Source organism: Moschus berezovskii, chromosome X (genome assembly GCF_049115385.1).
Source record: "Moschus berezovskii isolate FMDL1 chromosome X, NW_MosBer_1.0, whole genome shotgun sequence".
NCBI lineage: Eukaryota > Metazoa > Chordata > Mammalia > Artiodactyla > Moschidae > Moschus > Moschus berezovskii.
In genome coordinates this window covers 96,411,197-96,433,144 of record NC_142488.1, presented here as the reverse complement: position 1 = coordinate 96,433,144, position 21,948 = coordinate 96,411,197, and the positions used below count along the sequence as shown (strand labels likewise).

The window sequence follows — 21,948 nt, the reverse complement described above, 5'->3', positions numbered from 1 at the left end:
AGGAAATGGAATCCACTCCAGTATTTTTGTCTGGAGAATCCCATGGACAGAGGAGCCTGGTGGGCTATAGTCCATAGGTTTGCAAAGACTAGGACACAACTGAAGTGACTTAGCACACACACAGTATGCATAACAAAAGATAAACAACACAATGAAAAAATGGGAGAAGATCTAAATACTTTTCCAAAGACATACAGATGGCCAAGATGCATAGGAAAAGATGCTCAACATCACTGAATATTTGGGAAATGCAAGTCAAAACCACAATGAGGTTATGCCTCACATGGGTCTGAATGGCTATCATCAAAAAGCCTACAAATAATAAATTCTGGAGAGGGTGTGGAGAAAAGGGACCCTGATACACTGCAGGTTGTAATGTAAACTGGTGCAGCCACTATAGAGAATGGTTTGGAAGCTCCTGAAAAAGGTACAAATAGAGCTATGATATGATCCAGAAATCCCACTTCTGGGTATACAACCAGAAAAAAATGAAAAGTGTAATTCAAAGATACATGTACTCCCCCCAAAAGATGCATGTACCCAGATGCTCATAGCAGCACCATTTACAATAACCAAGACACATAAACAACAGAAATACCCATCAACAGATGACTTGCTTAAAATGATATAATACACACACACACACACAGAGGACAATTAGTCATAAAAGAAAGACAATTTGCATTCTTACTATCATTTACAGCAACATAGATGGACCTAGAAAATATTATAATTAGTCAAGTAAATATTATACAATATCATTTACATGTTGAATCTTAAAAATAATACAAATGAATCTATATTCAATACAGAAACAGACTCACAGAGAAACTGAGCTTATGATTACCAAAGGGGATAGGGAGTGGACAAGGACAAAATATTAATAGAAATTTGGGGTTAACAGATACAAACTACTATACACAAAAAGGATAATCAATAAGGAATTACAGTACAGAAAATTATATTCAATAATTTATAAAATGCATGGATAATAATCTAATACATATATATATATATCTAAATTGCTTTACTGTACACCTGAAACTAACACAATATTGTACATCAGCTGTATTTCAACTTTAAAAATTCACACAAAAAACTCTCTTTCTCAGTGTTTCTAAGTGCATATTTGCCTTGAATAGAGATTAGGGCTGAATGAGATAAAATTTAAAACAGTTTTCATATAGTAGCTGTGAACACGTCAATATCTTACAATTCAGGTCCTCTTTCCAAAGAGTAACAGCTTGTGCTGCCTCCTGGGTTCAATTCAGCACTTCAGGAATCAGGTAATCACTGTAGCCCCCACACCCATTCCTCCTGGCCCAGGGTGTAAGACTTCATTCCCATTATCATCTTCATGTCCAGTGGGGAGCATGACACAACCTAGATTACACATCAGGTGAATTTTCCACTATCAGTCTTTAAGCCCTGGAAATTCATCATCTAAAATGGAGCTGCTGGTTGGCCTGTGCAGAGGGCAAAGGGTAGACACCTGACCCTGGAAATGTTACATTCTCCATCAGTCTGAGGTTGACCATCTGTAAAACAGGACTACGGCTGCCTACTTCTAGACTTGTTAGAAGAAAAGGAGAAAACCTCAAAGAACGGCTCATCTACAATGGGACTTTGAGATGTATTACTCCTGGCCCACCTTGCACCTTGTGCATGCGTGCTAAGTCGCTTCAGCTGTGTCTATCTCTGTGTGCGACCCTATGGACTGCAGCCCACCAGGCTCCTTTGTCCATGGGATTCTCCAGGCAAGAATACTGGGTGGGTTGCCATTTCCTTCTCCAGGGGATCTTCCCGACCCAGGGATCAAACCCGAGTTTCTTATGTCTACCTGCACTGGAAGGTGGGTTCTTTACCACCAGTGCCACCTGGGAACCTTGTCTCCTATGTGCTATTAAATAGAAAATTTGAAAAACTATCTGGAAATGAGGCATCAGAAAGTAAACTTTGGTTCCATCTCATCACTTCCTATTTCCTCACACTTTCTGGTGTCCTTTTTCAAATTCTAGTTTGACCAGAAGTAATTTCTCATTGAACCCCCAAGGAAGGATTAGTACAGGAGAGCAGAGAATAGGCACAGGTCAGCCAGACAGAAGTCATCAAACAAATGTCCAGTTCCGGAGTCATCAACTGACCACAGGACCTGGGCTGAGTCCCTTACCTGTCTTGGCCTCTGTCTTAACACAGAAGTACACTCACTATAGAAACAGAGGCTATGGGCACAGCCTTTTCAGTCAGAAGACCAGGATTTGATGCTGTGAACCATTATGTGCTGACTGAGGTAACTGGATAAATTAGTAATTTATCTAATATGTGTGCTTGGTATCTTTTATCATTTTTGTGGCAATTTGTTTTCAGTTTTATGTGTATTATTATTTTCTTACTACTCAGCCAAAATATGAATGGGAGAGGTGGTAATTAGCAAGAAGTTAGGGATGAACCCAACTGAGAGTGGAGTAGGTAGGAAGTGAAGACAGAATGGAGGTGAGGGATGCAGACAAGCATTGGGCTCTCCCTGGGTGACTGGCCCTGTGCCCATCCTCTAATGACCCCGGCAAGATTCTTACCCAATAGCATTCCTGGTTCTCAGCTGCAGACAGTGGTGACGTGGGGGCTACCAGGGAGGTGCCCAACTGAAGCACTCTGCTCTGATCAGCTCCTGCTCCACTGAAGGCCACCATAGCTGCCCTTCCATTGCCATCTCCCTGCTCTTTCCTTCTGGATATCTGAAAAGGTCTCCCTGTGGAACCTTCCAGACTTGATTCTTAAAGGGCTTCCACATGCAAATGATATCCTATTTTCCTCAGTCCTCAAAAGTTGTCCTGCACACTAGGGAAGGGGGACCCTGAGGTAAAGAAGGAAATGTCTTTCTCTCAGAGGTATGTCATCTCCATGTATTTACCCAACATACTGTTTTTATAAGCAATGACCTTATACATTTCCTATACACAGCCCAGTGACACACCCACACACACACACACGGAGATATGCTGGCAATTCATTTTAATTCTAATTCCTCTCCTCATGAAACTGAACACTGAATTCTTTTCTTAGGTAATGAATACATGTGCACATGTACGTGCAGCATCATATTCATCAATAGGGGCTTTTGAGGGAGTACCCCTTGAGCCTGTTTTATCATGGGTGAGCAACGTGACCACTGCTCCAGCCCACAGTCTAAAAGGGAGGCCGCTCCATTGTCCTCCAGAGAGGGCAAGGGACAGAACCTCACCCCAAGATCCCACTTATCTGGAAGGTGATAGAAACTATAAGAGGAGGAGCTCTGTCATCTGTGAAATGGGACTCAACACAGAGCTGTCCTGAGGGGTGAGTGAGAAAGCCTGGGGTTAAGGCAGGCACTGTGTAAAGTCATTTCTCACAGTTCTCCTTAATGATACGGTAGATATAATTAGAAAGGAAGCAAGTGACTCTCTGATATGGCTGGAGTTGGAACTTCTAAAGAGAGAAGAACCTCTAGTCTCTTGGGAGACTAAGAATCTCCTAAGAGCCGCCCAACATCATGCCTCGGAACAAACCTTAATCCAGTCCCCACACTGGGAAGACAGGCTTGCCTTTGACTCACCTGGTGATTTCAGTGAGAGATGGCAACAGGGCAGTAAGCTGTGGTGTTCCTAACTGCTGCTCCTGGACTGCTCCTTATGTTAATACACTGATAGGAATATTCTGGACCTGTCTCGCATTCAACACTGCAGGGGGTATCAGATCATGCAACATCCAGCCGTGTCACACCAGAATTTCCAATATCTGCTGCCTCCATGTGGGACAAAAAACTAAAAAGTACTACCATTTTACTAAAATACAATTCTTTCATTCACTAATAACTCAATATTTATTGGGCTCACAATTTGTAATATTCCATTTGAGATGTCTCTTAACTCGGCACTAGAAATAAGAGGTTATAAAGCAAAATAAGTGTATGGGCAAATTTAAGGGTAAAAAATGAGATGGCTTCACATTAACTTTTAATCTTGCTCAAGTTTCAGGTCCCCATTCAGCCACAAGCCTCTCTCTGTCTTCGTATCACGTGTGGTTTCCTTTTCTCTCTCTCATGATGAGATCTCATTTTCTGTAGATAAATATATATTTATATACAAGCACCAATATGTATATACCTACATAAGCAAACTTTCAGGAAGATACAATGGCGATAAAAAACAGAAGGGTTATCTTAGGGTATTATGTTGTGGAACAATTATTTTTCTCTTCCACATATACTGTGTATTATACACTGAAATGAACCTCATGCAGAGTGTATCATGATAAACACACCTGAACACCCAACTGTCCATTAACACAGGGAGAAGGTTCATTAAACTCATAAAAATGATTCAAGCCTGCTCAAAACAACGAGTAGCTTCTTATGTACTAAAAATGAAATGTTCAGGGTAAAAATAACTGAAATAAACAAGGAAAACAATGTACCTTCAAGTTCCCATTAATTACTCCTCCACTCCTCCCAGTTCCCTCCCAACTCCATGCAAACCCAGCAGTCACTTCTGAGACGACTGGAGGTGATTCCACACTGGATGGAGAAAGCCCGCACCGTTACCTGCTACTCGGGGGAGAGGATGACCATGAAGGCGGCTGACACTGGGATGGAGAATGCAGACGCTGAGCTTCACTGGGACTGGCTTCCCTCACAAACAGCTCGTCATTCACTATACAAAGACTGGAGGAAAAATGCACACGAGGACAATTTATGGATGGACCACCTGCACCCCAATCCTGACTGCTCCCACCAACACTCAGCAAGCAGATCCCTTCCATACCCTCCTGTGTCTGTCCCCAGGCTCCTTGACTGGTTCCTCTGCCCCTCGCACAGAGCTCACCTTCAGAGAGATTGTCTCCCAGCTTCACTCAATGGACAGGCTGATCCCCAACCCAGGGACAACTTCACATTTACCCTGAACAGTAACCCAGTACACTGCAGTACAGGAGTGTACAGTCCGATCCCCATTTTCAGAAGAAGCCAGAGTCACAGACAGACCATGTGACTTGACCAAGGTCACACAGAGAGTGAGCACTGGGTCAAGGAGAGAACCCATGTGCCGATTCCAGAGCCCATGCTCTTCCTAACCTCTAGGCTAGACTGGTCCTTGGATCTCCCTGCCGGCTTTCCGCAATCCTGAGTCAGCCCAAGAAATGTGTCACCACATGCCCAGGGCCCTGAGCCCAGGCTGGATGGGCCATCCCGCCCACAACATGCCTCTCACCTGGAAGAGCTGGTGGGAGCAGTGATGAAGGTCCGGGTGAAGGCACGCACACAGCCCTGAGAACTTCCTTCCACTTCAACAGCAAACAACAAACAATAAGCAAGAGTACCCCCTTAGAGCCCCACGTGTTTACAGGCTCCCACGTCATTCCCGAGTCAGGGTCTGACTTGACACTCATGCTGAGGGGACAGCTGTTCACTTGGGGAGCCTGGGTGTCAGGAACGGGGAGGGCATGTAGGAGATGTCCGCTCCCAGTGACATGTCCCCATGACAACCACTTCACAAGTTCATGGGACGCATTTTTCTCAGTTGCCGAAGAGATGGATATTATGAGGAAACTGTGAGGTTAAGTAGTTAAGTAGCAGCCCAGGTTCTCAGCGTAAGGATCTGGCATGGGAGCCACCAAACTCCACAGCCTGTGTCCCCAATGCCCAGGGTGGACGCAGTTCAGACCTGGGTTGTCTGTGGGAAGACTGAGGGCTGTGGAGGGGAGGGAATCTGGAGGGAAGAGTTCTGGTGGGAGTGAGCCTGACCAGGTGAAAGAGCAGTGCAGCATCTGTGGGGAGCGGGCTACACACACTCACCTTCCTTGAACACCCCACTGACAGAGAAGGAGAACGTGGATTCCTAATAAGGAAGAGACCAGGTACTCAGTCACCCCTCATCCTCTTTCCCACCTGCGCCATCCTGCCCCTCACCACCAAGCGAGGAGCAGGTGCTCACCGTCTGGAAATGCATGTCCACCATGAAGGAGCTGAAGTCATGCTGAGTTTTGGGCAATGCACAGAGGGCATGCACAATGTCACGTTTTGTGTGTTTCAGTATCTGGATATGCAGGTCTGTGGGGGAGGGGAAGAAAGGGAAGGTCAGGGCAGCCACGCCCTGGACCCTATGATCGGCCCCCTCACTGCCCTTCCCGCCCAGCTTTCCCACCACACACTCACTGGGGTTTTTGAGCTTCTCCGCATTCCTGTTGTCCTGGAAGTACGGGCACACGCTGCTTCTAGGAGATACAGAGAAAAACTTGGGTGGTGCATAGGTGTGCAGCCAGCATAGGTGTCAGCAGGATCTGGCCTTCATCTGTTGGGGAACCATACGGCTTTGCGGAAGGGTCTGGGCTGTGACACTCACGGGTCTGGGTCCTTAGGGTTGGATGGAATGATTAGGAAGAAGCAGGCCTCCTCGTGATAAAAATCCAGCAGTCCCTGGCGATCTCCATAGTCATGGATCAAGTAATAACTGAGGGAAGCAGTGAGGAGAGTCTCTCTCTGTGGTCTGAAGCTCAAAGAAGACTTGAAAACTCCCATAAGCAGCAGACCTGAGCTTGGGTGGCCTCCCCTGTCCTGGCCCTCCCCTTGTTCAGATTCCCAGGGGTACTTACTGCTTCAGGAATTGCAGGACTTGACTGTTCACCTGATCAGATCCAAAGAAACTTCCCTGGAATTAAAACAGTCCTCAGGACAAGGGCTGACACACCCTCCTGTACCACCTAGAACCCTGCTGGGTCCTCTGTGCTCACCTTGCACATTGGTAAGCACTTGGGGGCTTCAATAGCACACACAGAATCTGAGAGTGTCTCCTGGCCACCCTATGGGAGGGAAGAGGAAGTCAGCAGTACAGTCCAGGATGTGGTGCTGGATGATCGGGGAAAAGGATGGGCCCAGGATGGGGTGGGGTCAGAGGTCAGGGAAGAAAGTGTCCCTGGAAGTGCCAGAGGCAGGACTACATGTTCTGTCATCACCATGGGTCCCCGAAGCCTGTGGAGAACATGGCTGAAGATCCAGAGCCTTTTCAGGTTCCCACAGAGAATGGTACACCCTCCTCCCCCAGGCCATTTAAGGGTCAGGCTAAAAAACGGAACTTGGACAGGGCCTAACGGGTTTCCGAGTAGTTTGAGGGCACTGTCAGTGCTAGTTAGAGGAGTCTGATCAAGGAATGCACTTACCAAGCTTAGCAACCTGGGGAACAACTCCAGGAGGGTGCTGCCAAAATAAAGACAAAAGAAAAATGTCAGTGAAACTATGGACGTGACCCTCATCATAGGAGCAAGTCACTTACAGTAATCACAGCACCCTCACACCCCAGTATCCTAGCGTTCAAGGGCCCTGGTCACCACTCCATGGACTGACCAAGAGGGAGACTGTCCCCTCCACCCCTTGCTTGAACCCCCTCCTCCATCTCCTTTCCCTTGGGTAGCTCCCAGCCAGACTGTTCTGACTCCCTTCTTCAGTGCCACAGGGACCAGCACTTCAAATCCAGTCTGCAGGCTTTACTCCCCTCCATCCCTTCCTTCCTTCCTCCAAGGCCCAGTGAAGGCTGGAGAGAAAAGAAGATATGGAAGGATGGGAGCCCGGGGCTTTGCTACCTCACTTGGAGTCCAGCATGCTGTCAAGTCAGGACACACCTCAGGGATGACCAGGTGCTATGGCAGGGAGGTGATTGAGGTGGGGCTCAGGAGATAGGGAGGGGAATAAAGACAGAAAGGGAGCGGAGGGAGGAGGGGAGAGATGAGAGAGCCAAGGCAGAGGAAGACCTCATGTTGGTTGACTTATCACGGAGGATGGTGCACACAGTATTTCTGTCTGTACACATCCCTTCTGGTTCCAGTTGCTGACCACTGTCCATCTCCCCTGCAGCCTTCACCTGGAATTACAGGGAACACCCACATGGACCAGATGGCTCTGCACCCACACCCTTCCTTTCCCTACAAATCCACTTTCCTTTGTCTGTCGCCACCCATAAGGCCTCCCACATTCCTTTCAAAGGAGGATCTGGGTGCCCCACCTCACCTCAGTGTTGGACAGATTCAACTTCTCGGTGGTGGGAGCATTCTCCATAATGGTGGACAGGCTATGCACCAAGTAGGGTTTCTTGTTGCTCAAGTACAAAGATGAAAGCTATGATGAGGAAAAAGAGTGAAGACCCCAAAGGCAATACCTGAGACATAGCTGCCTCTTCTACCCGATGTCTCCCTCCCTCACCATCAGTCCCAACATTGGGCCTAGGTCCTCACCATGGGCCTGATCCCTGGATGGATGTGCAGGGAAGCAGCCATGCTATTTCTACGGTTCCACGTCGTTCCAATATCACACGCTATCAAGTCTCCAGGAAACCAGAAGGAGGGAAACACAGGCTGAGACGTTGCCAGCTGGAACACCTCCAGCACCAAGCCCTCCCCATGATATTATCTCCGAGTGCTCTACCCAGACAGACCCTCTACCTTCACCTGCCCTGCAGTTACTACTGTAGCCATACTAGGGCCAAAGTGGGGTCTCTGGATGTCAAGAGCTTGCTGGAAGGCATCGTATGGTTTGTTCACGGTGAGCTGCAGAGTTAGGGATGGGGTTCAGTGAGCTTGAGTCTGAGAGTGAACGGGGTAAAAGGTGGGTCTGGCTGTGAGGGCACAGCTTGTGTTGAGTCTGCATTACCTTTGTCTGCTCCAGCTTTTCAGATGTCAGTGCCTTCTGCACAGACTGGGGTGACTCACAGGGCTCAACCAAGATAAGTATCTGTAGAGAACACAAGAGGGGCTGGGTAAGCTCCAGGAAATCTGTGCATGGGATCAAGCGAGACCATGCTGCTCTCCTGCCCTCTTGCCCTTAGTCAGCCCTTGACACACACCTTTTCATTAACCTCATTGAAAATCTTGCCGTTGACATTCTTCAATGCGCAGGCAATGTTGGCATCCTCCACAAAGAACTGGGCCTGCATTTTCTCATAGTGAAACTGTAGGGAGAGTGACAGGAGAAACAGAATATGAGACCAGTGCCATTTCTCTGGGCCTGCAATCTACCCCATTTCTTCTCATCACCTCCATGTCCTGTCTTACTTCGAATGCAGTGAAGGGGACACTGCACTTCTTCTGAATCAAATTCAGCAGCCACTTCTGATCATATTTTATACCAAAGGGAATCTAGGAATCAGAGAATAAATGGGAAAGAGAACGGATACAATGGAATCCAAGATTAAGGTAAGACACAACTGGGTCTTGCTTTAGGGTCATTTTCCAGGTTTTAAAAAATGTCTTAAGATAAGACAATATCTGTTATCACTAACTTTGGTATGAGACAAGGATTTTCTATATACACTTTCTTTGCATTCAAATACTCTTCCTGAAAAAAAAAAAACTGACTTAATATGTTTCACATGTACTTCCTTTTATAAAGTTCCAGGAGATCCACACGAGGTATACCTGGCCTGTCACTCTGACAAGGACCCCAGAGACTCAACCTCCTCCCACACCCAGCTCAAGCCAAACTGCGTGATCTGGTATGAAGCGCTCCATCTCCCTGGCAGTAGGTTTCCGCCTTTGCTTTTAGTCAACCTCTCCCATGCTCCTCCTTGCAGCCAGTCTGTTTCCTTCATACTGCTTCTCTGAACCTGCCCTTAGATGATCTAAGAAGATACCTCCTAGTAATAGGAAGACAGATTACCAACACCACTGTCCCAGAAAAGTTCCCAGCATCTCCACACAAATCCAGCACGACTCTGTCATCTTCTACATATTAGGTTCATTTAGCCAGGATACTCACAATAATCTTGAACCAGCTCCCCAAGGTCTCATCCTGTCCGTTTGTTTTCATTCTTCTCTCCGGAGGCTTTTGTTTTGTCTCCATGTTAACATGCATTTGGTCTTTTCTCTGAAAACCACTTCTCCAGTGATGGGATGGAATGGCATAGGGAGCACTGTGGGGAAGTGGAGAGAAAAAAGTGGTCCATATAGGCTTGGAAAGTCTTCTCTACATTTTCCCAAATGATACCAGAGTTATAATAAAGATTGCTCAAACATTAGCCTGATTCAATCATTTTTCACTCTGGCCAGTTGGAGAGAAGAATGACATATTTAGCTGCAAGGTTTTGTTGTTCAATGGTTGGTACATGTCAGCCATGGTGACTGGTCACTTACTATCTTTCTTGGATGGCCATATGAGCATCACTTTCTTTTGAATCTCTGTCTTGCTGCTGCTGGAAAGTGACCTGTTCAGACCAATAGGTGTACTGCCTTCGGTAAACACCCCAGGTTCGTGCTCTTCTTCGTAAAGTGTTCACTTTATCAGTGTGCTCTAAAATTGACAACAACATATCAGTGGTCCCAGGATCAGAAGCAGTCCTGATATCACGACTAATGAAGAAACATCATTCTTCATAATCTAAACATAAACGTATCATAGAGCTAAAAAATGGCTGAGAGGCTTCACCATGACTCCACTTTTCGGGAAATGAGAGGTAGGGAGCAGTCACAGACAAGAACACAGGCACCAAGAAAAGGGTCTAGATTTAGAGTGTAGTCTGGAATGCAAAAGTAGGAAGTCAAGAAACACCTGGAGTAACAGGCAAATTTGGCCTTGGAGCACGGAATGAAGCAGGGCAAAGGCTAATACAGTTTTGTCAGGAGAACGCACTGGTCATAGCAAACACCCTCTTCCAACAACACAAGAGAAGACTCTACACATGGACCTCACCAGATGGTCAACACCGAAATCAGATTGATTAGATTCTTTGCAGCCAAAGATGGAGAAGCTCTATACAGTCAGCAAAAACAAGACCAGGAGCTGACTGTGGCTCAGATCATGAACTCCTTATTGCCAAATTCAGACTGAAATTGAAGAAAGTAGGGAAAATCACTAGACCATTCAGATATGACCTCAATCAAATCCCTTATGATTATACAGTGGAAGTGAAAAATAGATTCAAGGGACTAGATCTGATAGATAGAGTGCCTGATGAACTATGGACGGAGGTTCGTGACGTTGTACAGGAGACAGGGACCAAGACCATCCCCATGGAAAAGAAATGCAAAAAAGCAAAATGGCTGTCTGAGGAGGCCTTACAAATAGCTGTGAAAAGAAGAGAAGCGAAAAGCAAAGGAGAAAAGGAAAGATATAAGCATCTGAGTGCAGAGTTCCAAGAATAGCAAGGAGAGATAAGAAAGCCTTCCTCAGCGATCAATGCAAAGAAATAGAGGAAAACAACAGAATAGGAAAAACAAGAGATCTCTTCAAGAAAATTAGAGATTCCAAGGGAACATTTCATGCAAAGATGGGCTCGATAAAGGACAGAAATGGAATGGACCTAACAGAAGCAGAAGATATTAAGAGGAGGTGGCAAGAATACACAGAAGAACTGTACAAAAAAGATCTTCACGACCAAGATAGTCACGATAACGTGATCACTGACCTAGAACCAGACATCTTGGAATGTGAAGTCAAGCGGGCCTTAGAAAGCATCACTATGAACAAAGCTAGTGGAGGTGATGGAATTCCAGTAGAGCTATTTCAAATCCTGAAAGATGACGCTGTGAAAGTGCTGCACTCAATATGCCAGCAAATTTTGGAAAACTCAGCAGTGGCCACAGGACTGGAAAAGGTCAGTCTTCATTCCAATCCCAAAGAAAGGCAATGCCAAGGAATGCTCAAACTACCGCATAATTGCACAATTGAGCGAGTAACGTCATGCTCAAAATTCTCCAAGCCAGGCTTCAGCAATATGTGAACCGTGAACTCCCAGATGCTCAAGCAGGTTTTAGAAAAGGCAGAGGCACCAGAGATCAAATTGCCAACATCCGCTGGATCATGGAGAAAGCAAGAGAGTTCCAGAAAAACATCTATTTCTGCTTCATTGACTATGCCAAAGCCTTTGACTGTGTGGATCACAATAAACTGTGGAACATTCTGAAAGAGATGGGAATACCAGACCACCTGACCTGCCTCTTGAGAAACCTGTATGCAGGTCAGGAAGCAACAGTTAGAACTGGACATGGAACAACAGACTGGTTCCAAATAGGAAAAGGAGTACGTCAAGGCTGTATATTGTCACCTTGCTTATTTAACTTCTATGCAGAGTACATCATGAGGAACGCTGGGCTGGAAGAAGCACAAGCCGGAATCAAGATTGCCGGGAGAAATATCAATAACCTCAGATATGCAGATGACACCACCCTTATGGCAGAAAGTGAAGAGGAACTCAAAAGCCTCTTGATGAAAGTGAAAGAGGAGAGTGAAAAGGTTGGCTTGAAGCTCAACATTCAGAAAACGAAGATCATGGCATCTGGTCCCATCACTTCATGGCAAATAGATGGAAAAACAGTGGAAACAGTGTCAAACTTTATTTTTTTGGGCTCGAAAATCACTGCAGATGCTGATTGCAGCCATGAAATTAAAAGACGCTTGCTCCTTGGAAGGAAAGTTATGACCAACCTTGATAGTATATTAAAAAGCAGAGACACTACTTTGCCAACAAAGGTCCGTCTAGTCAAGGCTATGGTTTTTCCTGTGGTCATGTATGGATGTGAGAGTTGGACTCTGAAGAAAGCTGATCGCCGAAGAATTGATGCTTTTGAACTGTGGTGCTCGAGAAGACTCTTGAGAGTCCCTTGGACTGCAGGGAGATCCAACCAGTCCATTCTAAAGGAGATCAGTCCTGGGTGTTCATTGGAAGGACTGATGCTAAAGCTGAAACTCCAATATTTTGGCCACCTCATGCGACGAGTTGACTCACTGGAAAAGACTCTGATGCTGGGAAAGGTTGGGGGCGGGAGGAGAAGAGGACGACCGAGAATGAGATGGCTGGATGGCATCACCGACTCTGTGGACATGAGTTTGAGTGAACTCCGGGAGTTGGTGATGGACAGGGAGGCCTGGCGTGCTGTGATTCATGGGGTCGGGGAGAGTCGGACACGACTGAGCGACTGAACTGAACTGAACTGAACTGAACTGTGATGTTAGACTCTGTTCTACTTGGTTCAGGTTGTGACCTAGAACAAGTGGCTTTTTATCCCCGAGTCTCACTTCTCTGCTCTATGAGTACAGTAAACCCTACCCTGAAATCTACCCTGGTGTGATGGTTCAAGGGTCAAAGGTGATCTGCCTCCCTGAAGGAAGAATTAGAGAAATGAAAGGCAAGTCTTACGAAAAGATCCAAGATAGAACCTGGAGAGATATGGAGAATACCCTCCCCGCAAAAAAGAGAGAATTAAAGGTGGTACAATGAGTATACCTAACACATGGTTCATGCGAGCCCCATAGAGAAGAAAAGTGAACAGTGGAGAAGTGGTATTTGAAGAGAACTTGGTTGAGAAGTTTCCAAAAGTATCAAGATATCAACTTAGAATAACAATATTAATAGGAGGACTTCTTCTGTGGTTCAGTGATTAAGAATCCACCTGCCAGTGCAGGGGACACACATTCAATCCCTGGTCTGGGAAGATTCCACATGCCTCAGGACAACTTAGCCCCTGTGCCACAGAAACTGAACCTGTGTTTTAGAGCCTATGAGCCAAAACTACTGAAGCGCATGTGCCCTAGAACCTGTGCTCGGCAACAAGAGTGCAACAAGAGAAGCCACCGTAATGAGAATCCTGTGCATTGCAACTAGATAGTAGTCCTTGCTCACTGCAACCAGAGAAATCCCTCACCCAGCAACAAGTCCCAGCACAGCCAAAAACAAATAAATAAACCTATTTTTAAAAGAAAGACCAATATTAATAGGACAGAAAATATGCTTTAAGGAAAAACATCCTTAAAAGAAAAGACATTCATTTCAACAACACATAACAAAAACTCAGAAAGTTTGTGACCTAAAGATCCAAACTAAAAGAAATATTATAGGCTCTTCCTTGGGCAGAAGAAATATCCCAGGTCGAGCCGCACAGGTACAGGAAAGAAAGCCAAATGACATTTGTGAATATGGAGGCAAATTTAAATGAGTATTGACTATAAAACACAAAGATAATAATTTCCTTCGGGGATTTAAATATATAGAGAGTGAAAATGCATGACAATAAATGTGGAAGGAGTTTATGGAATCAAAGTGTCTCAAAGTCCCATAACTGAGCAGTTTCAGGGAACTAATTAACTAATATTAGATTGTGAAAAGGCAAAAATGTACATTGTAATCTGAAGGGTGAACACTACAAGAATAGCAAAAGAATGTTTAACTAGATAACCATGCAAAGTAATGATTTGATAGTTAAAAAATATTGACTATATCAAAGGAAAGGAAAAGAAAAGGAACTTAGAAGAGGCAAAAATAAATATACAGTAACATGATATACGTAGACCAAATTATATCTATTTTTATTTTAAAAGATTCAGGTGAAATACTCCAAACAGAAAGATAGACGGAGTGGACAAGAGACCTTTCATCAAATACTCCTGAAAAGAGACATATGCAAAATTTAATCATCAGGAAAATGAGAAAATAAAAAAAAAATTGCAAAATGTACACCTTTTCACATTAACCTCAGAAAACTGGTATAACCATATCGGTAAAAGAAAAGTTACACCTTAAAAGGGAAATTCCTTTAAGATAACAGGTTCAGTGCAATAAGAAGATAGTAATACAAATTCTAAATTTGTATGCCTCTTAAAGCCAGCATACAAAGCAAAAACTGACAGAAATAATGGACAAATCCACAGCCACAGTGGGAAATTTTAACACATCTCACTGAGTGACACATAAAATGGCAGACAAAATCTCAGCTAGAGGGAGAGGATTTTAAAATATCAGTTCAGTTCAGTCGCTCAGTCGTGTCCGACTCTCCGCGACCCCATGAATCACAGCACGCCAGGCCTCCCTGTCCATCACCAACTCCCGGAGTACACTCAAACTCATGTCCACAGAGTCGGTGATGCCATCCAGCCATCTCATTCTCCGTCGTCCCCTTCTCCTCCCGCCCCCAACCTTTCCCAGCATCAGAGTCTTTTCCAGTGAGTCAACTCGTCGCATGAGGTGGCCAAAGTATTGCAGTTTCAGCTTTAGCATCAGTCCCTCCAATGAACATCCAGGATTGATCTCCTTTAGAATGGACTGGTTGGATCTCCTTGCAGTATAAGGGACTCTCAAGAGTCTTCTCCAACACCACAGTTCAAAAGCATCGATTCTTCGGCGATCAGCCTTCTTCACAGTCCAACTCTCACAACCATACATGACCACGGGAAAAACCATTGCCTTGACTAGACGGACCTTGACGTAAACAAATCTATTGAATTGACGTAGAACAATGCACATGATTACCCATCAAACATTCCAGAATATATCACATGCCCAGCAATAAAGCCTCAAGAAACTTCTACGGACTAATACAATTTACCCTAACTGTTAATGTAATATCCAGTAGTAATAGTGGGTTTTCTGCCCCTCCCCCACCTCTAGTGTAAATCCAAAGAATATTGGTTTATATAAGCCTACCCTCCACCTAGGTGACCCTCCCCACTCCCCAAACCCTAGACCTGAGAAGATAACATGACTCATGCCTTTCCCTTAATCACGGAAATATTCAAGTCAGCAACGGCCATTTTCATCGGAGGGGAGGTTTACCACGTGGAATCGAGATGGGTGTGTCAGAGCCCACTTGGCCCATTGCCTCAAGAGACTGAAAATGGTCAGTCTGGGCTCTCTCCCCGCTTTCCCTGAAGGACAGTCAACTGTTTGGGGGTCCTGTGGTTTGGGGTGGGGGAGGGAACCCAGAACCCTTCCTGCTTTCGGGGATCTGAAGAGGTCTCATGCGGACCACTCACCCATAGGGATCTGTCAAAACACGTCCTCACAGGCTGCCCTGGAAGAGAATCTGTGGGTCTGGAGCGGGAAGTTTGTAGAATATCAAGGAAGACTGCTGAGGTAACCACTTCGTCACAGTCACGCAAACAAGATGGCGTCCTAACAGGAAGTCCTTTCCCCAAGGTCATAGAGGAGGAGAGTCTTGGGGGCCAGAGAAGACTTAACTTCCTGTAACTACTGCCCTCTGAGTTGGCTACCAGCCTAACATGCAGGGAACTCTTTGCAACAGTACCACCCCTGCAGAGGAGGCCAGTTAGAATCAGGAGGCTTGGGGATCTTGATACTTGTAGCTACAAACACAGAGAACTCTCTGTGCCAGACTCTGCATCAACTACATTACACTGTGTCCCTTCATTCTGCAGACCCAGAGAACTGGGTGGGCCAGCAGTAAGAAACGCTCTGTCCTTGCTACATTGCATCTGTTCTTTCATGTATTCCTCACAAGGGGACTTTGATACCAGAATCATCAACTTTCCAAGGTTGCTGAGGCTTATTGAGGTGCTGCACTTGTTTAGGGTCATTCAGATGCTACTGGGAGAAACAGGCCGGAACTGAGCTCCATGGAATGGAAGATGACTTCTTGAAGCATAGCTTTACTAAATACTTGGTGCAATATAGGGTTTTTTCTGAAGTTTATGCAAAGTACCTGACTATTCTAAAAGCAATCAGGTGGCTAGAATTAACCCTAATCCGTTCCAGAGAGATCATACCAAAACAACAACAACAAAACCTTGAAAATAAAAAGGAAATACCAAGTGGAACTTGGTGGGTCACTGCAATGACAGTAAGGAAAAAAAAAAAAATTAGTCTTTCCTTTAAAAAAAAAATGTAGTCAAAGTAGGCAGATATACCCTAGTGCAGGGGTCCCCAACTCCGTTTGGGAACTGGGTTGCACGGCAGAGGGTGAGCCTAGGGGGAGTGAGCAAGGGAAGCTTCATCTGCTGCTCCCGACAGCTCGCCATTGCTCACTTTACTCTCTGAAACACTGCCTCCGTTAGAGCCAGAACTGTAGATCTGAAAGTCTCAAATCAGAGGGTTTCTAAAGAAGGAAGGAAGGAAAAGCCTGGGTTCTAGTTCATGAGGTAGAATTTTCTGGAATTTTTAATATCTTCCTTTCCAGTTCTCTGTGCCCCGAAAGAAGTACAATGCCTGAGAGAGATGAAGAAAATCTACAGTGAGTGTGTGAACATCTGAGGTGAGGGAAATGTAAGACACAAATGCAAACGAATACACCGATACACTGTCAAGTCAAAAGTTGAAAAAGTTGACTTTTTATTAAACAACCACATGTGAACATTTTTATAACATGTAAATATATTGGACCTTTTTGTCAATGAGTTGTTGTTTTCAAGTGTTCCTCTGAACAAATTAGCCTAATCACAAATTCTCAAACACTGAAAATGTATACTTAGAAAATAAAATTATTCTCAACCTTCCACCTACATGATCACCTTATCATGACCCACACGTACCCAAGGTATCCAATGTAAAACAATTAGTGCACATTTTCCAGATGTGTTTCTCTTTTGGTAACGCATATACCTATCTTAAAGGATTTGTGTAGGTGTGTAGTTTTAGATATAATATTGTTTATAATTTTCAATTACAGGGACTTCTCTGATGGTCCAGTGGTTAAGATTTTGCACTCCCAATCCAGGGGCACTGGTTTGATCCCTAGTTGGGGAACTCAGGTCACATACGCCACAAGGTGCAACAATAAATAAATAAAATAAAAATTTAAGTTACATAGGTAAATGTATGCAAATTAATTTTTAATTTAATATGACATCTTCAGATTTTCATTTCTTCAGTTAATGGTTTGGCATATTTCCAGATGTTTACGGAAAAAGCATTTTGTTTTTTAGATGAGTTGAATTATTTGTGGTTATTTTTTTGTCTTTATTGATTATCAGAAATCCTGTTTGCTCTTGCACATGAACACAAAATCTGTAATACTGTTTGAAATGTTGTCTCCAAACTTTTCAATCTTTTACAACTTTTTCTTTTGACAGTAAATAAATTCCTTTAATTTTTGTGGATTTTTTGAAATATAAAAATAAAGGGCTTCCCAGATGGCACAAGTGGTAAAGAACCTGCCTGTTAAAGCAGGAGACACAAGAGACATGGGTTCGACCCCTGGGTCATGAAGATCCCTTGCAGGAGGGCATGGCAACCCACTCCACTATTCTTGCATGGAGAATCCCATGGACAGAGAAGATTGGCAGGCTATAGTCCATAGGGTCGCAAAGAATCAGACGCAACTGAAGCAATTTAGCATGCATGACTGAAAAAATGAGTAATGCATAGGGTTGCATCAAGTACTAGTCCACCGGGAATTCTAGATTCAAAGACTTGAGGGCCTCATGACAAAATGGAAAAGAGCTTTAGACCAAAATCTACATTGATTAATAATGGGGAAAATATTTGAATCTGTGTTTGCTTATACAAGGTACTATGTAAAGTGCATCTGGCCTAATATAACTCCATAAATGATCATTTCCTTCCCTCCGCGGAGTCTAATTTCCTCTGCTTCAACCTGCTGCTGCTACTGCTAAGTCACTTTAGTCGTGTCCGACTCTGTGTGACCCCATAGATGGCAGCCCACCAGGCTCCCCCGTCCCTGGGATTCTCCAGGCAAGAACACTGGAGTGGGTTGCCATTTCCTTCTCCAACCTGAGCCTCACACGAATCCTTCAGGACACTTCAATCCCTGGGGCCCTATATCCAGGGAGTGGATTTCACCTATGTCATCTTCAAGACCAAGACATGGGGGAGAAGGTTGTTTGAGGACCCTATCAACACAGCATTGACACCAGGACAACCAAAACTAGATATGAGACGCAAGAAAAGCTTAGAAATCTGATACAAATTAAATAGAGCAATTGAAGTGAAGTTATAAAAAGCCCATGTCTCTCCCAAGCAAAAATGTCACATATAAACTAAATCAAATTACTGGCAAAATATTTGGAACATATTTTAGAGCACATGTTTTATATTATATAATATAAATAAACCTGATCAGTAAAGAGGGTTATTTAAAGTCTCTTAAAAACTTGAATGAGAACTATGATTCACAAACATATAAAGATCAAACAAATACAAAAACAATTATATTCGGAAGTATATATGAATGTACATATATTTACATATGTATATATACATAAACATACATATATACATCAACATACATATATACATCAGCATACATATATATAGAGAGAACATAGTATATATACATACTGTGAGCAAAATTTGGAAGAACAGATATGCTTATGTAAATTTACTTATTTAATATTGTACACAGAGAAATAAATCTGGGGAACAAAGTATATTACCAAGAATATATTTCTTGTTATGGAAAAAGATTAATAAGGCATAAAAATATACTTCCTCTATTGTAAACTCACCCTTGCATTTCATTAGTTTTGAAAAGAAAGATTAATTTGAAGTCAGAAAAGTAAATAATGTAAGTTTTTATAACATTATAGTATATAACGCTGTGAATTTCATTTCAAAAAATAATTTACGTGGCTTAACTGTGTTTATATATGAATCAATATTTTTTTCACCTTACACTTGTCTTTTAATCACATGTATATCAGTTTCCTGTCACAGTGGGGAGGGAGAGGCTGAAGAAAAGTTCTTGCCACTAGATTTAATATGCATGGGCTCTGACTTACCCTTACTGCTTCATTTACCATAAAATCCTACCAGATATTTCCTGTCTTGCTCCTTTCCTCCTTCCAAGGCTTTTATTCCAGATATGTTCACCAGGTGGCACAGATCTCCAGTTTTTTAATTTTATCCAGTGAGAAGTGCTATTTGGGAAAAGGAATGAAAAATGTTTTAAAAGTTGCTTTGCATTGTGAGTAGTGGGAGAATATATAAAATAAATTCATGCTCACATTGCTTTGCCTAACAATTTTCTTCTCCTCTGTGGTTTCCCAGATAGAAATCATAGTAATAATATGCCTCTTAAGTTACTATATGTCTGAGGTGGGAGCAAGGAAGGCAGAAGGGGTTCATGTACATCTCTGTACAGCTGTCCTGTTAAGGTTCACAAGGTTTTTCCCTGAGTGATAGACTGATGGGTAAGGGATTTCCACTCTGGATTTTCCAAAGGGATGAACCAGGTTACAGGGTATTACCTTCCTGTTACATTTGGCTCGTCTCCACCCTTTCCTCTTTTGCTGGCTAAAGCCTCCTTAACCTCAGATCTTAGCTTAAAGATTTCATGTGAGAAGTCCTGGGCACACCCTACTGGTTTGATTACCACTAGGCATATAATTCGGAGAAGGCAATGGCAAGCCACTCCAGTACTCTTGCCTAGAAAATCGCACGGACAGAGGAGCCTGGTAGGCTGCAGTCCATAGGATCGCTAAGAGTCGGACACGACTGAGCGACTTCACTTTCACTTTTCACTTTCATGCATTGGAGAAGGAAATGGCAACCCACTCCAGTGTTCTTGCCTGGAGAATCCCAGGGACGGGGCAGCCTGGTGGGCTGCCATCTCTGGGGTCGCACAGAGTTGGACACGCCTGAAGTGACTTAGCAGCAGCAGCAGCAGCAGGCATATAATGGGAGAAGGCAATGGCACCCCACTCCAGTACTCTTGCCTGGAAAATCCCATGGATGGAGGAGCCTGGTAGGCGGCAGTGCATGGGGTCGCTAGGAGTCGGACACGACTTCACTTTCACTTTCACTTTCATGCATTGGAGAAGGAGATGGCAACCCACTTCAGTGTTCTTGCCTGGAGAATCCCAGAGACAGGGGAGCCTGGTGGGCTTCCGTCTATGGGGTCGCACAGAGTCGGACACGACTGAAGCGACTTAGCAGCAGCAGACATGTAATGACTACACCATATTTGCCATCTCCAGACACACTTTGCATGTGAAAGGGGACCGAAGGTTGTGAGCTCACAAGTTTTCAGAGGTTGCAGCATCACGTAGGGGACTTCAGATGCTGAAGTTTTCAAATATCTTGTCTGAAGATTCACCTAAAATTCACTCTTCCACTTTGAAGGGGGATGCTGGGGACACTGGTCACTTCAGCAAAGGAACTGCAGCATTGTTCCTCAGACAAAAATCAGACTCTGTATTTCTGAGAACCTGTGGCAGTTGGGGATTGTTACTCCTTCTGTAAAAGAGCCCATGGTAGCAATGTATTGACAGTCTGTCATTTTTAGTGGATTGGTTTTGCATGGCAAAGACCAAATGAATCTTCCAGAGGCAGAATTGCAAGTCTTAAAATTTTTGAATAATTTTTTTGTGGAATACTCTTAAATATATTTCAAAATATTTAAATCAGCTTTGAAAATAATAAAAAAAAAAAGCTAAAGAAGGAAGAAAAATGTTCCATTAACCTCTGATGAGATATCACCATTTTTATATTCTCATTAATTATGTGCATAAAATGACACTGGCTTATCTTTAATCTACATATAACGTTTAATCCTTTTGACATAACTACAAACTCCACATTGTGATTCATTCCTTACAGGTGACGAAACTGAGCCTCAGCCAGACCTGACTGAGACTAAAGCCTCTGGGTGACCTTTACTGTCTTGTGATTTCAATAAATCCTGACAAGGACCATTTGAAGGAGAGAGTGGTCACTCCCTAGATGGGGAACCTGAGGTTTGGGACCTACTTTAATGGCCTGCACTGCCACACGTCATGCTCCTACTCATTGGCTGGTTCCAGACTGGGACCCACGTCTTCTGAACCTAAACTCTATTCTTCCTACCGATTCACTCAACCTTGCCTCAATTATAGATACAAGTATATGTTGGAAATGTTGTAAATTGGTTGCACACCATTGCAAGAAAGCCCATATTGCAACAAAGTGAATAACATAAACTTTTTGGTTCTCCATGTCTTATAAAAATTATGTTTATACTGTACTGTAGACTATTAAGTGTACAATAGCATTGTCTAAAAAACAAAGTACACATCTTAATTAAAAATACTTGATTGCTGAAACTTGCTAACAAATATCTGAAAGTTCAGAGAGCCATAATCTTTTGGCTGGTGGAGGGTCAGGCATGTCTTTGATGGCTGCTGACTGATTAGGGTGGTTGCTGTTGAAGGTTGGGGTGGCCGTGGTAATTTCTTTAAATGAAACAACAGTAGAGTTTGCTGTATCAATT

General features: G+C 43.8%; 1 protein-coding gene across 1 annotated transcript; it reads right to left on the bottom strand.

Moving 5' to 3' along the window:
• Positions 1-3,006: 3,006 nt before the first annotated feature.
• LOC148773403 (nuclear RNA export factor 3-like) lies at positions 3,007-10,296 on the bottom strand. The gene is made up of 19 exons (XM_088833660.1): positions 10,150-10,296; positions 9,776-9,929; positions 9,073-9,156; positions 8,865-8,969; positions 8,672-8,752; positions 8,499-8,568; positions 8,257-8,345; positions 8,033-8,140; positions 7,777-7,886; positions 7,189-7,225; positions 6,763-6,831; positions 6,625-6,680; positions 6,375-6,482; positions 6,188-6,246; positions 5,967-6,082; positions 5,828-5,870; positions 5,244-5,316; positions 4,580-4,699; positions 3,007-4,096 (listed from the first exon to the last, which is right to left on the bottom strand). Exons 1-19 carry the CDS (start codon positions 10,167-10,169, stop codon positions 4,090-4,092), a joined length of 1,509 nt encoding a protein of 502 aa, XP_088689786.1. The 5' UTR covers positions 10,170-10,296; the 3' UTR covers positions 3,007-4,089.
• Between the last annotated feature and the right edge of the window lie 11,652 nt (positions 10,297-21,948).